Consider the following 15,834-nt stretch of genomic DNA (forward strand, 5'->3'; position numbering starts at 1 on the left):
GATGCAAAGCAGCCCCTGCGTGCTCGTGCATCAAGTCAGCACTGCGTGCCTCTTAGATTCTCATTGGACCTCTGCCTCTCTGATTGGAAAGTTGTGAGGACAGATGGGGTCTACATAACGGTGTGAAGTCTCAGATGTGAAGTTTGGAGGCAAAATAGAGAGTTTACAAATCATCGACATTTGGCCCACTATCTCAATATGTATAACGATCTTATCTAATTCAGTACAGGGCACTTTTTTTACTTTTCATGCACAGTAAATTTTTTAAGTACAGTTCAGTTCTATTTAACTTTTAAGTACAGTACAATACATATGATTTAGTTTTAAAGAACTCCGTTTTTACACTTTTATTGTAGTACATTTTTTGTGTGACTTATGTGCGATGCATTTTAATGGAATCATTATTTAAGTACATTTGTACTCTTCGTATATTTAAGTCTTTTTTAGGGGCTTCTAGTGTAAAAAGTTTGAGAACCACCACTAAAGTAATGGGCTTCTAAATTATTTTTATATTTTAGGGGGGAAACACTTCAGAATTCATGAATATTATCAGCTCGAACACGAGTCTTGTGTAGTTCTTGCAATACACAATTGAGCTGCTATGCTTGAATTAACCTACCTCTCCTGCTTTGAATTAGCATTTGAAATAATGAATAACTAAAAAAATGGGAACCTGGATGTCCTTGTTCATGCTGAAATTTTATTTTAGCGTTTTGTGTGCGAGAAAAATAGGATTTCACAAATTTGGCGCACACGTCAGTGTAATATATTCTAATTAGAGGTCCCTTTTCAGAGCTCCTCAAATGACAAAATATTTGCCTTGTGTGCCGAGTGAGCTCTCAGCTATGATTACACAAAGATGTGCTCCGCACGGCCACGTTTCATATCGCAGTCATTGCCATAGTAACAACAAAAAAAAAGGTCTCCTTTTGAATATCATCCCTTAGAAGATTTCGCGCAGTGGAAGCCGTCAGGAGATGTGCTCGGAGATCAGTAAGAGAGCGGCACTGGGAGCATGTAAATCCGCTCCCAGTGTTCCCAGCTGTAGCGTGCGATGGGAGGGAGGGGGCAGGCTGTTGCTAGGTGGAGCCGCACTGGTGCTTTTCAGGCAGATTAGGCTGGGTTAACTACACTCGAAACACGCTGAAAAGCTCTCGTTTATAAAAATCCGCTTGTGCCTGCTACAGCACCCGTGGGTGGACCTGGATGTAAAAATATAGAACAGCATGTAGATGAAGCTAGGGAATGGCAGAAGAAGGATGGAGAGGAGGTGGTGAGAAGAAATGTGGGAAGAAAAGCGCACATAGAAAGGGAGGGGCAATCACAAACTGTATTTGCAGTTAGTTTGACGGAGAGGCACTCACTTGCCACAATATTAGGTACGCCTGCACAATTGAATGGCATCCAATAAAAGAGCTGCGCTAATGTCATCACTATATTACTGGACATCGTAATGACATGCTGTGATAGCATTCAGTATTGTAGTCCTCAGTTTATATTTGGCATTTCAACCAGTGTCGGCTCATCAATAGAGGGTAATAGGGCGCTGCCCCACCACATTACATCCTGTGAAGACAAAAAAATGGAATAAAAATACTGACAATAGAATAAAAGATTTAGAAATAGATGTAGATCTATTTTTAGATGAGTAAGATATCATAATTAATTATGAGTTTTGTTCTGTTGTCTGATTTTATGGTGCACTTCCAGTCTGGGGGTGCGGAAATCTTTACCCATTGACTCTTGTTAAAAGTTTGACATGCGTAGTAGCGCCTCATAAATGCAAAAAATAGAAGCAAGGTGGGGCACATTGCAGTGCCCCGAAATGACCTATGTCACATCTTGGCTGGCTCTCTATGCACACAGCACTTTGGCTTTGGTTGGCGTGTTGAAGACGTCACTCATCACTCTTGTTTAAGCTAACAATAATAGATGATCGTAAATATGACTACAATTGTTTAATGGGAAACAGACATATTTTATGCTCGTGCTGTGCGAAAGCACATTCAGACTTCACACTTCGGCTGGCTATCGGGCTGACAGCAAGGATTTTGCTAGCGGGAATTCGATCCCCAGTGAAGACCCCGACAGAGAAACACAGTTTTTATCATTGCAATGGTGTAGTGTAGTGTGTGTCTCTAATATTTAGCCCCTTGCACAAAGCTTTTCCGAGAACAACAAGCAGCTCTCATTACCCAAAAGCTTATACTCTCAATTACAAAAGGCAGATTTGGGGCTTCTCGACAGCAGTCAGTGGTAATAAAAGAGGACAAACAGCTCCAACGGATTCATGTTTTTCCTCCCATTCCGCCCGTTGGATTGAAACAACTGATTGGTTTGCGCAGGATGATTGTTTATTGATTGTGTAGCGGAATACGACGCATATTTGTTCACCTCCATCTTGCTGAATCTCAGCTGCAGTCTGTAGGTTAGTCAACAATGCGACAGAGATCCTTTTGAAGACTTCATGTTAGTGAGCTAAGGCAGGCAGGATGCAGACCAGAACAATAGACAAGTACAGTTCGGAGATTCAGGTGGGCAAACCCCAGCTAAATTGTGTTTCACACACACACGATTGCTCAGTGGTTTAAAAAAAAATAATAATCCAAACTTGCACGCTAGAGCACACGCCTATGCACGAGCTGTGGGGCAAATGGAGTTCACCATGGCAACAGCAGAGTCCGACACAGGTGGTCCGATATGTGTGGATGCACCTGCATACATGGGACCCACACATGAGCGCACACAAAAAAACAGGGAGTCGATGATGTAAATGTGATAGAGAAAACATGTCCGCCTTTTAATGGAAATTAAATATCTTTTACAAGTTGGACAAAGACCTTTTTTGAATGAATGAATAAATGAATGAAAAAAAAAAAAACAAATACACAAAAATCTTGTAGAATGCAAGCTGGAAAATCATGGATGAATTCGAAATTTTCTTCCATTTTTACTTCCCAATATCCCAATACTATTCTCCAGATAGAGTACACACACGAGAGTGAAAGTCGGAGAATCCACAGGTATTATGCGAGTGCCCTTGACAGAATAGAGTGGCCGTCGCCTTAATGCAGACGGAGTGGGGGAGAAAAAAGGATGTGATGATGACGCAAAACCATTAGAAGCCCAGAAATACGCCTGGACAGGACAGCCAGTCAGGAAGAGAATGGGGTCACGGGCTAATTGGACAGCAAATACATCAGTCTGGATGATCTGTGCACTGGCACGTGTGAGCAAATGATTAGCACCTGAGCACGAATGTAAACATGTTGTGCACTGATGGATATATTATAAAAAGTCTCAAAAGACTTATTTTTGCTGTATCACACAACAGGAATCTGGCATGTACACACACACACACACACACACTTGTACTCGGGCCTGGATGTATTTCAGACACACTTTGATCCAGCAGATTTCTGAGGGGTGTTATAAGATTATAGGGATTGTTGGCGACAGATATGGTGAACTCTCCTCCCCTTGCGCTCATTATCTGCTGTTGCCTCTCTAGTTCCCTCTTCCTCTCTTTCTGTCTCCTGATGAATCAATTTAGAATATTATTTCTGCATTGTGGAAGCAAAAGTCAATATAGAGCAAAAGTTGAATCAGGCAGGACTTACATGAATGATTAATATAGCTCAGTAAGCGTGCTGCTCTGCACCTGTCTTCTAGCACCTGCGCATGAAGCTGGAAATAACGCCGACTTTTCTTTATGCACACTACTTGATTATGCACTTTAAAGGGTGCGGAAAGAAGTGGGTTATTCATGCATGACAAAAAGACAAGGAGGCGAAGGTGATGCGGTGAACGGAGGAAAAACGAAGGAAAATGAGGAAGGGAACGGAAGCAGATGGGGGTCACTGGGGAATGATGGATTAAAGAAGGGGCCAGCAAAGAGATTTATGTATGATTTATGGATCTTTTCGCTTGCTGTAGAGGAGAAGTGAGCAGCAGGGGCGGCGTGCCACTGAGGACGGCAAAGCCCAAGGTTGAATTATTCAAGGAAGTCGTCGGGTAAACATCCGAGTCAACACGCTCACGTCCGAGCCTTCGCCCCTCCTCGGATCTCCTAGTAGACAGATGGAACAGGAAGTGTGTCAGTGGGTCAAAGGCAGATGTCGGTGCCACAGCGCCGACTGTCACCTCGATTAACCCCGGGGGGGGGGGGAATTGGCTTCTATTAAATGAATGTCCGATTACCCCAATTCCAGCTGGAGTGACTTCTCATGAGAAGTATTGGAATCAAGGTTGCGTTGCACCAGGGAGGAATTTAGGCTTATAAGCACATTATTTGTTGTACATGAGTACAATCAGTAAAATGGTCAGTTTAAAAAGAGACAGAGACATATATTCTTTATCCTCTGCAAAGAACGACTAATATTGCTGCGGCTTACTGAGGAGCTGTAACCGTCTCCTTGTATATCTGTATTACAAGTGGCCAAGGCGTACACACCAGGAGCAACACAATGTCCATTGAATTGACGCAAAAAAAGTGGCAAAAACTGTTTACAAAATTCTTTACATTCTATTTGATTATATCTTTACATTATTGCATTTCTTAAGCACAACATTACATATTGCTCTTTTTCTTATTTCTGTGATATCTTTGGAAATGCGTCATTTACGATACAACTCTCGCATCAGATCTCATTTGATTGCAGCAAATGAAGCGTGCAAAGGCTATAAGCTATACTCGAATTGGACCACATCTTAATTGTTATCAGTTTGTCCTAAATAGTTGTGTGGCTAGCAATAACGATGCACCACAAACCAAGTGGAGCACTTAACTCTCCATTAAACCCTAAAGTTGTCACACTCTGCGAAGAGAGTCGACGTTAATAAACAAGTTCTGGCATTTACTGATCTTTATGATTTCCCTCTGCAGTATTTATTGTGACATTTCTTTTAATCTGTTGAACATCAGGCTTGACTAAAATGCTAATGTGCCATTTACATATGAAACCGCAACTATTCCACAACTGCGCGGTCATTTAATAGGTTGGTTCAAAAGGTTAAAAGTGTCATTGTAGCTTTCTGATACCACAAAAGAGTGTTTACATGCCCGACTCGCCTACATGTATTACAGGCATTTGTGTGTTCAAATGAGCATCTTATATTCATAATCCATCGTGTTTTTCATTATGCATGGATAAAAGCAGCCTTAAGGGTCCGTATGCCAAGGAAATAGCTTAAAAATATTTATTGTGACGGCCATGTTGGGTGAATGGGGCAGGGATAATCTCGCTATTCATGTCATTGTTTTTAATTTTTCATTCAATTTGAAGTCTTTTTTTCGTTTTGTTCTTGTGTGAGCTCCGGTGTGGTGCAGCTGTCGGAACCTCGTCACCTGTCGGGATCTACGAAACGGAAACACCCGTTCCTAATTAACGTCAGGATTATGCAAATCCAAATTGAACTGTGGAATTTAGCGGCCCGGTGACCCCGTCTCCTGATTGACAGCGCAGCGGTCATAATGCACACACACGAAAACAATAATTTCTGCAGCTACTGGCGTGTGTGAGGAGGGGTCCATGTGGTGGCCATGGAGGCCCTGTTGTCCATGTGCGTGAGATGAATGATAATTTGGTCATTACAGCTGCGGCACGAATTACGCTCAGACGAACACACACAGTCCACACTATTAGTTTTAAACAACAAAATGTTGCTGTATACACTATCTAACCCTCTATTCCTCTATTTTGTAGCTCAGTAGGGTTGCAGGGTAGCTGGGGCCTATCCCGCAGAGTGAGGAAAAAGGTGGAGTTTTACACATGCGGCCAAGACACTCTCAGTCACTTTAAACCAAAAACAAGCTACCCTTAGCTCCTCCCCCAAATATCTTCAAACAAGGAAGATGTCATGACTCACATGTCATGATACCGATAGAAAACCATTTCACGGAGCAGAAATGTCACCCTGTGCAATCGCACATATTGTAAATATTCAAATAACCTAATATGCATGTCTTTGGAATGTGGGAGGGAGCCTGAGTACATGCAAACTCCACACAGGAAGCCCAGAACACGAACCTCCAAAGTGTGAGGAAAGACTTGCTAACCACTAGTCCACCATGGTGCCCCAATAGAGCATCAAGTAACACCAAAAGACAAGGGGTTGTTATCACATATTTAGCACCTCTTTTTTAAATCTCTAATAAGTACCAACTTGGCACTCCCTTGACATTTCACTGTTTAAAAAAAAGGGCTGGTTCTGCTAAGTGTGTGTTTGCATATACGTCTCAAATGTGTTTGCACGCACTCAACAGACGCGAAGACAGCAGCGTGCGTGGGTGCCGCGTGGTGTGGGAAGTGAAGGAGGAGGGTGCGAAAGATGGCATCGGCGGCAGGATCACAATGAGGAGAAATAAAAGCGCACATGTGAGTTCTGGACATGGGGGACAGATGGAGTGACTCAAATGCAACCATTGCTGTTCCAATTTTAACATTTTGACCTTGATGGGAAGCATGCAAATGTCATCGAAATGTTGGCAAGAAGAAGAAAAGTCACCTGTATTGCAGCTCTTATATTTAAATGTGAAAATCTGCTGTCTGCAGCTAGGCGGCCTATCGTTTGGAGTCAGCCAGCACTTTCTTAAATGTCTTTGTTTGGCTCAAAAGGCTGCCCCTCGCCTCTTAACTGGAGCACATATCATTTCTCCTGACCGTCACGTGCTTGTTTTTCATCCATCCATTTCCGCTCCTCCCCCTACTCATCCTTCAGTGACGCACGGCATCATATTCTCTCTCTAGGGAGTATGATGTAACTTAATATTAGTCATTGATATGCAGAGAAAGGCTCTATACTCCCCATCAGGGTAGACCGTGGGCTGCATTTGTGTGCGTTTGTTGTGTTTGCGTGTTAATGCAACCCAAGTATAAGTCTATTTCATAATGAAGTCGGCCTAGTGTTACATTGTAAAGCGCTTGGATTTCAGGGTGGAACATTTGATAAAAGCCCACTGGAGACTTTCGAGTGTTCACCAAAGCAGGGAGGCCGCCGTGGGATCTCATTAAAAATGTTTCTGTTGTGCGTTTTCTGAAAAGGAACAACCACTGCTGTGATAGTCGTCTTTATTTGTCATTTTCATACCTTTATTTTTGGGGGCTCTAAGACATATTGACATGACAGATATAAACACAGTGTCTCATTTCCATTCCGGTGTGGATGTTTATTAAAAGACACACTTTGGGCTAAGAATAGACTTTGTAGAGCATGATTGATCTTCAATAGGAATGAGCATTTTGTGTCTTGAGGAGTTGCTAATAATATTTGAGGCTAATAAATTTCAATCTATCCATTTTCTATACTGAAGGGAGTTGGAGCTGTAAGTATTGCCTGATCGATGTTGTTGTCTTCTAAAATACAAAATCAAAAGTCATCTGAAGGTCATACTGTTTTCCCCACGGCGCCACACTTGATAGTCAACTTCCTACGCACTGCCTCGTCTGTCTGAGTCTGAGTTGAAGAGGAGGAGGAGAAAGAGCGCAACAACAACAACTATCAGCAAGTGTCCATATGACTAAATGTCGGCGTCGGGCTCGGCCAATTGGATCACGCATAGAGTCTCCGTAACCCATGGCTACAATCTCCCACAAACCCCTCTGGGCACCACGGAGGATGGTGAACAGGATTTGAAAAGAACGCACAAAAACCCTCGCAGTATACAGTTTCAACGTGAGAATAAAAGCAGAAACACACTAGCCCCACCTTAGCGGACACCTTTCAGCCAAATTGGATCATACACTGACTGAGCTATCATCCCTCGCTGGAACCTGGAGGTGGTTGGGACTGTCTGGCGGCAGGTACGTAGAGCCAGACAGCGGAGTGTGTCGCTGATTGAACAAAGAGGGGGCGTACGCGGGCGGTGAATATGACAGCTACCAGCAAAGGTCAACAAGGGGGAACAAAAGACTTGTAAATGTCAGTTGCTATAAAGTTGCCATGGACAACCAGGCCCAGGCTCATAAAAATTGTGACAAATAATCCTAATTAGATTTTCCTCAATAAGGGGCTCTGGGCGCCTTGTTGCCATGATGATCACTTTTTATTGATTTTAAGACACACAGCGGGAAGCACGCCACGTGTAAAAAATTACATAACTAAGATTCCATCAAGGGAAGTGCATAAAGGTTTTCGAAGTAAAGAGATGTTCTTGCTCAAGCCTATTGGAGATAACTGGAGTGCAGTTGAAGACGAGGAGAGGTGAAAATGAAGGTCAGGTCGAGGTTGAACCGACGTACAAGCGAGGACGAGGCGGTGATTGGGGTTAGTTCAGATGACGACCTTAAAAGGAAGGTCAGTGGGGTCTCTCGCAAGAAAAGCAGATATTTCGCACATATAGACAAACAAGCATTCACACTCGCATTCACAACTATAGACAACTTAGATTCTTTGATGAACATAACATGCATGATTTGGTAACGGGGAGGACATGCTAACCACTATTTTTGGCCATTATTGGGATTTCAAGTCCTTTTTGTTTATGCAGTGCAGACTATCAGGCCCCGTTTAATGTAGTTAAGCAGACTAAACAAAAATAAGCCGTAAAAAGGTAACAACTGAAGAATAAAATGCCATTTCTGGCCCAAGTTTACGCTCTTAGGTACTGCCACGAACAAAAACAATGCACACGTAAAATATGACCTCTCCATGCAGGGCGGATGTGTTGGACAAGATAACCTAACAAAAGCACTATCAAGGCTGTATTTAATGAATAAAAACAAGCCACCAGAGTAGGGGAGGTTCATTAAATCCAAAGGGAGGAGAGAAGCTGCATAAGATTGCTACAAGGGACATTCAGACAAGTTGATTACAATATCACCTTAAGGAGGAGAAAGGCGGGGAGAGGAGAAACGGGTGTTTTGCCTCTTTGTGACGGGACGTGCCCTCCGCGGTCAGGGGGGTTGCTTTGAATCCCTAATGAGGAAACTGTTGAACGCCTCCCGGGCATAATGCAAAGCTCCTTTTGGGAGGAATGTCTTTATCCTCGCTTCATCTTTCCCGCCCTGGAGGAAGCACAAATCTTATCCGAGCAACAGGCGCCTTGGAAATATCTCCAACGCAAAAAAAAAAACATGACAACATATAGTGTAAACAAAAAATTAAAAAAAACAAAAAACATTTATTATGAATGCCTCTCATAGGCTACACAAATGCACAGTGCCATCTGTCCATTCAATAATGGCTCAAATTGGAGGAAATGGGTTCTGAAATTACATTTTCTGCGCTCCTCATTCTAAGTGCGTGGCCACAGACTCACATTAATTTCCGGAGGGACTAAGTCAAGCGTCACCCAAAGACAGCTTCACCGCCAGGCCATTCGCCGCCTGAAATGAGCCTAATGGAACGGATTTGATGAGAAAATGTTATCGTCACGCTACTGACGGCAGGCTTGTCAAGCACCTTAATGGGATGCAGACGTAACAGGGGCGTTTGGCTTACTGTTCTTGACAAGCAGGAAAATATTATTATGTGTTAGCTAAAGCACCAAAAATGACTGCAATACAGGAGGGTGGGGGTGCATGCAGTGTTTCTGTCGGTGTTTTTACGACATGATGGCTGCTGAGTACTACTGGGACAAGCCTGAGCAGCACTGATGCATATATGAGCAACCATTTTGCTCATGTTTCTGTGAATGAAAACAGGATTTTAGGCTCAGAAGGGGCCCGCCCAAGCCAGGACACAACAACGTCACGTTGCTGCCATCTACTGTGCAACCTTGGTACTACAGAATATTACAGTCAAACTTTGCTCTGGCCAATAAATATCCATCACAAAACAAAAAACTAAACAAAAAACACAGAGGGAGTATATCAAACTCTGAACTCTCCCCACAGAAAACTGTTCCGGCATTTAAATTGTTTTAAGATGGGGGGAAAAGTACAGATCCAGCATTCTGCATGACCAAGTAGCCGAACAGGTTAGGTTAAAAATAAAAAAATAAAAAATAAAAGGATAATGCCAGGATATGCTCAAATAATACTTTTCGGACTGTGTCAATCAAAGCTGAAGAAGGATATGTCTGTAGAGTCGTATAGCATGTACTTTTGAAATGCACTTTTAACAACACATTTCATTCTCGAAAAATGCTTCTTTTTTTGTAACTGCAAATACTACTACTTCTTTGAGATTATATTTTAACATTGAAACGCCACATTAATTGCAATAACTACAATTTCATAATAAAGCTGTGCGGAAACCGTGAGACGCTCAAGTCTTGTTTGGTTTTGTTTTTCCCCGGTTGTACCTGAACGCACCAGTAAAGTCATCAGACGCTCGCACCCGCTGCGGATACTGCAGAGCGCCTTTGAAAACAATGTTTCGGGACAGGGAAGCAGATGTATCTCGATGACCAATGATGGTCCGTCGTTCCAGAGACACTCCTCGGATCAGGACCGATGAGTCCAGCGGTTCCGGTGAGTCTGATGAGTCCGCACGCGGGCTGGCGCCATGGATGCGGCTGTACTTCTACGGAATGCACGGCGTCACCCTGGATGTGCTGTTCTCCGCGGTGCAGGGGGTTTTATCCGACCGGGACCCGAAGTTACTGGGCTTTTCCTCGCCGTGTTTGTGCGTGGTGCATTCACTGACCCACTTAGCGCTGGAGAAGGTCTACTCGAAGAAGAGGTGCTTTCCAGGGAGGCCTGTGGTTTTCCATCTGCTCCTCTATCCATCTGTTTACATCGGGCTGCAGGTTCTGATAGGAAACATCCGCAACGCACTGACCAAGCAGGTGAGGGTCATTTCAGGGACGCACTTGGTCCTCCACTACATCCTGGCTCTTTATTTTAGTCAGGTGTTCCACAAGGGGCTGTCTAGGCTGCAGTACTATCCCACCAGAGGAGCCCTTCCTCTTCAAAGCCTCCCTGGGTACTTCCGCTTCTTGTTTTTTGGGATGCACGGCTTTTTGGACGAGGTGGCGTTCACCTCCGTGTTCAATCTGGTGGAGAACCGGAGCCTGACGGGTTACACGTCCCTGTGGTCCTTCCTCATGTACGGCAGCTGCAGCTTCGTGATGGAGAAGCTCTACCTGCACCTGCACTTCCAAAGAGGCTGGAGGACCTGGCAGAGGCTCCCCATCTACATCTGCTTCATCTACACCTGGGAGCTGTGCTGGGGTCTGGGTCTGAGGCACTTCGGCGCCTGCTCCTGGGACTACTCCCACTATCCGCACAACTTCATGGGACTCATCACCCTCCTCTACTTGCCGGGGTGGGCCTGCCTGAGTCTTTACCAAGATGTGCTGTCCAACATCCTGCTCGGCATCAGGTGCACCAAAGAGACTCAGCGATCAAGCGTGGCTGGCAGAGAAGTCAATGGACAGCCTCGATCTCGGGAAAAAATATTTTAAATGTACAAACTGGCGTAGTGGTGTTACATTAACACTGACTGTGATTCACACAGGCGAGACATTTATTAAGAAATTAAAGAGGGAGAGTCGATAATTACATGACCTCAAAGGCTATTTATACAGCGGTTTCACCCGTGCATGTGCAATGCGGACTTGTTTTTTTTTTTTTTTTACTTTTCATATGAAACTAGGAGAGAGATGCTTAACTACAAATGAAATTCAGCCAATATCAGCATAAGGCGCCTTTGAGACCTCCCCATTTCAAACAAACAAAAAAACAAAAAGCATTTCATATTCCTCGTATTAAGTAGATGCTGTGCTGTTAGAAATGCATATTGGTCAAGCTCCCACATTTTAGTTTATTTTTTGTTTAATTAACTGCAAGCAGACTACGTCCATGCAAACAGAAAAATATGTGAGCTTGCTGACAGGGTGGACAATGACAGGTTGGACATTTTTGGCTAACGTTTGCATGTAATGAGCACATGGTGCACCATCACTTAGCAATATGATTCAATCAAAAACCCGACCGCGTACTGTTTAAAAAATACGGTTTTGATATTTCACTATGACAGAGTTGACACGCTCAACATCCAACTGCACACATACTGTGATATGAGAAAAATCACAAAACATAAGTGTAAATATTTACCCCGCAACTATCCACTGTTTCATTCTCTACTGAAGACAAAATGCTGGTCGTAATATGTCACTGTAAACATTCTAGAGCTTCTTAAACGGGTAGCTACGCGATAATGACAAGGTGGACAGCAATTTCAGGGACACGTGCAAAACCTTCAATATGATTATGAAAATAGAATATACGTGGTGGAAATCACCCGTTTTATCAAGACAATAAAACCATGCAATAAAATTTGGATTTAGTATCATTTAACACCGTATTACACACACTGTTATCCCGAGCAGTGTTTGGGAAATGCCTTAATCATGCATAGCCGATGAACAAAAAACGGTGTAAAGAAAAGGAAACATATTTTAAGAGGCTTATCATTGTAGTGGTATGTGTGCAAATGTTTGGTCACCTATAATAAGACCTTAAAGTGTCATTATTCAGCTGCATTTTCATGATGACTGAGTGATTCTGATGAAGACACCAAAGGCACTTTGTAGTGATACTGACCCTTCCACACTGTCTGGCTCTGCCATGTTTCTACTCACAGAAATAGCCTATCTTACGGTCACGTAAATATGTAGTCACTGTGAATGGAATCCTCCATTGAGTTGTTTTAATCCAACATTATAGTCTGCTCTTGTGCTCAAATTATGTGTATATTAGTAAAGCGTACTTAAAAAAAATAAAAACCGATACCTCGCACTGTGATGATCAAATCAAATCTCTGTAAATCCTGTTTAACTAGTTGTCGTTGCAGGTGCGCGGCATGAATTGGACCACAGAGTAACATCTGTTCCCATAAAGCTGGTTCCTCATTACAAACGCAACATCAAGTCCCGACATGACAAACCTGTTTTGAATGCCACGTTAGTAAGACCAGTTTGGATGTGATGACGTCAACTTGCACTGTGGCATGGATTGTCAAAATAAGAAGAAGAAGAATAAAAATGCAATAAAATATAACATGTTCTTGCGTCTGACTTTGCATTTCTTAATTGAAACATTCTGTCGACTTGACATGAACACGATTGCATGCTCCAGCCTTCAGCCCCCTGAACACAACATAACGCCGGTGAGAGAATACTGCACACACAGACCTCCATGAAGAATTATTAGCAGACAGATGAAACACTACCTGTAAGACAGCCGTACAAAACACTATATATTTTCTTGCAATGAACTTTGCAATCACCAAAAAAGAGCTGTATAAGCAATAATTTGGGTGCAAACTAAAAATTGAAAGTTATTTGTAACACAATGGAAGCCATCCACTTTGTTTTTCCATTGAGTTTGAACACAATATAGCACTGGGAGGAAGTCAGCAAGCAAAAAAATGCACACTACAGTATGTTTATACCGCCATCTATCGCAAAAGAATCACTGTCTTAAGTACAGTCAGTTGTATTTCAGTTTTAAATTCAAAACATTTGCATTTCATTTTTAACAACTGTTTGTTTTCAAACATTTATTTAGGTACAATTTTTGCTTAACTTTTATGTTCACTCAGTAAGAACTTGCCCCCTATATTGAAGTGCAGTGTTTAAGTTCAAACTATGCATGTTAGAGTGGTTTACAACAATATTAAATATAATTTTGGGGGACTAAAATCTCTGTCTTGTTGGCTAATGAATTTTAATGTTGCTCATTATGGTTCTACTTGGAGAGCTAAGTATTTTTGTTGTTGGTGGTGGTGGTGGTACATAAGAACCACTGAGCTCGTGAAATGATGCGCTTTTGTGGTACACTTCAGCAAATGTATTTTTGCTTAATTTAATTTCACTTGTTTTATATCACCAAAAAGGTCTCATTAAGAGCACAATACTTTTGGTGTAGCAATGTAATCGTTATGTCTATTTTATTTGTCAGGATTCCAATAAAATTTACCAATGCAGCAAGCAAATAAATAGATACAATTTTATATTATGTGTCACAACACCTCTTAATTTTAACAAATAGAAATATTCCTAAGAGTACAGTTTGATCTGGATTTTAATTCAACAATGCATGTTTGACAAAGGTTTTCTGAATCTGTCTCTTATTCTAGTGAAATGCTGCTCTCTTGTGGTTTACTTGAAGAGTTTCGCTTTAGTTTTTGAGTGATGCACACACAACATTAGCATAGCATGGCTGCAGTTTTATTTACTATAGCACAGGTGTCAAAGTGGTGGCCCAGGGGCCAGATTCATTCTGCCACATCATTTTATGTGGCCCGCGAAAGCAAATTTGGCTAAAGTTTGCATGTATTTGCTCATTGTGTTCTGGTGGAATAGCATTGAGATATTTGCAAGCATTTTTTTTTTTACCAATCCCACTTTGAAAAACCGTCGAAAAACATGTTTTTATAGGCTTCTGATTTCAAAACTGGTTATTCATCTACGTGTTGTGTATACTGTATGTAATTACACTATATAAGGTCATCTTTAATTTATATGGGTTCACAGTTGTAGTGGCCCTCCGAGGGAAGTCCTAACTATGATGTGGCCCGTGACAAAAATGAGTTTGATACCCCTGTACTATAGTGTATTCATCATTTTTATGTCGTCATTCTCTGATATTGACTTTATTTATTTATTTATTTATTGCACATTGTGGTCCCAAGTGAAGACCAATCTTCCCATTGTTAGGCATACAGACAAGTTGTATGAATGCCAACCTGTTAAAAAATGCATGTGAAAGCCTATAGGCCACGTCTTCCTCCAAGATCCAAAATATAATATTCATGTCATCCTCTGCCCTCCTTCTCGTTTTGTGGGTCAGACTAATATTTCATGAGGGCGACCCCCTGCTCGGTGTCTCCAGAAAAAACACACACAACATGACCATGCAGACACACAACTGACACATTCTTCTCTTGCATGTTTGCCTGAGGATGTGGATACCAAGTGACATTAGCTGGCACTGAGATAGAGTTTCCAATACATGGACTGTTTCACGTCACATTTGCTACTTTAACTTGCGTAGTTTACCTTTGAGGTATTTGTAAGATGGAAGCGGGAAGAAGCAACAGTTTCAGAACTCACTTCCACACACTCAAAAGGAAGCGAAGCCTCTTGTGTTCTCTCGCTGTGGCTATCTAGAAATCAAACCAGGTGGAGCAATGCAGCGTTTCCCGTTTTTCTCCACCTGTCAGTCAGGTTTGTCAAGGTGGCCAAGCATCTAAGTGTCGTGCACAGAATTTGGTTTGACCAAAGACCACGTGGAAGCACGCATTAGTGATGAATAATGTAGAAGCTGCGTTGATTCAAGTTATTCAGATAGATCAATAAAACAGACATAGAGTGGATATAAAGTCTAAACACCCCTGATCAAATGTCAGGTTTTTTGTGCACAAGATGACTCAATTCAAAACTTTTTCCACCATTAATATGCGCTATAGGCGGCACGGTGGACGACTGGTTAGAGCGTCAGCCTCACAGTTCTGAGGTGCGGGGTTCAATCCCCGTCCCCGCCTGTGTGGAGTTTGCATGTTCTCCCCGTGCCTGCGTGGGTTTTCTCCGGGCACTCCGGTTTCCTCCCACATCCCAAAAACATGCATTAATTGGAGACTCTAAATTGCCCGTAGGCATGACTGTGAGCGCGAATGGTTGTTTGTTCCTATGTGCCCTGCGATTGGCTGGCAACCAGTTCAGGGTGTACCCCGCCTCCTGCCCGATGACAGCTGGGATAGGCTCCAGCACGCCCGCGACCCTAGTGAGGAGAAGCGGCTCAGAAAATGGATGGATGGATGAATATGCGCTCTAACGTGTACAACTCAATTGAGAAAGAAAATCTTTTTGAGAGTGGAAATAAAAAAATAAATAGATAATGTGGTCTACACACCCTCTAACAACATGGAAGGTGGCTGTGTTCA

General features: G+C 42.5%; 1 protein-coding gene and 1 long non-coding RNA gene across 3 annotated transcripts in view; one reads left to right on the forward strand and one right to left on the reverse strand.

Moving 5' to 3' along the window:
• LOC133472263 (uncharacterized) overlaps nucleotides 1–15,834 on the reverse strand; it is a 41,013-nt gene that overhangs the window by 22,948 nt on the left and 2,231 nt on the right. The window lies entirely within an intron of this gene.
• On the forward strand, nucleotides 7,099–12,953 carry tmem229a (transmembrane protein 229A). Of its 2 annotated transcripts, XM_061762457.1 has the most exons (2): nucleotides 7,099–10,415; nucleotides 10,517–12,953. In XM_061762457.1, exons 1-2 carry the CDS (start codon nucleotides 10,398–10,400, stop codon nucleotides 11,348–11,350), a joined length of 852 nt encoding a protein of 283 aa, XP_061618441.1. In that variant the 5' UTR covers nucleotides 7,099–10,397; the 3' UTR covers nucleotides 11,351–12,953. The 2 variants fall into 2 exon arrangements, with proteins under 2 accessions (XP_061618441.1, XP_061618440.1); XM_061762456.1 differs by having other exon boundaries at nucleotides 8,623–12,953.

Source organism: Phyllopteryx taeniolatus, chromosome 22, assembly GCF_024500385.1.
Source record: "Phyllopteryx taeniolatus isolate TA_2022b chromosome 22, UOR_Ptae_1.2, whole genome shotgun sequence".
Lineage (NCBI taxonomy): Eukaryota > Metazoa > Chordata > Actinopteri > Syngnathiformes > Syngnathidae > Phyllopteryx > Phyllopteryx taeniolatus.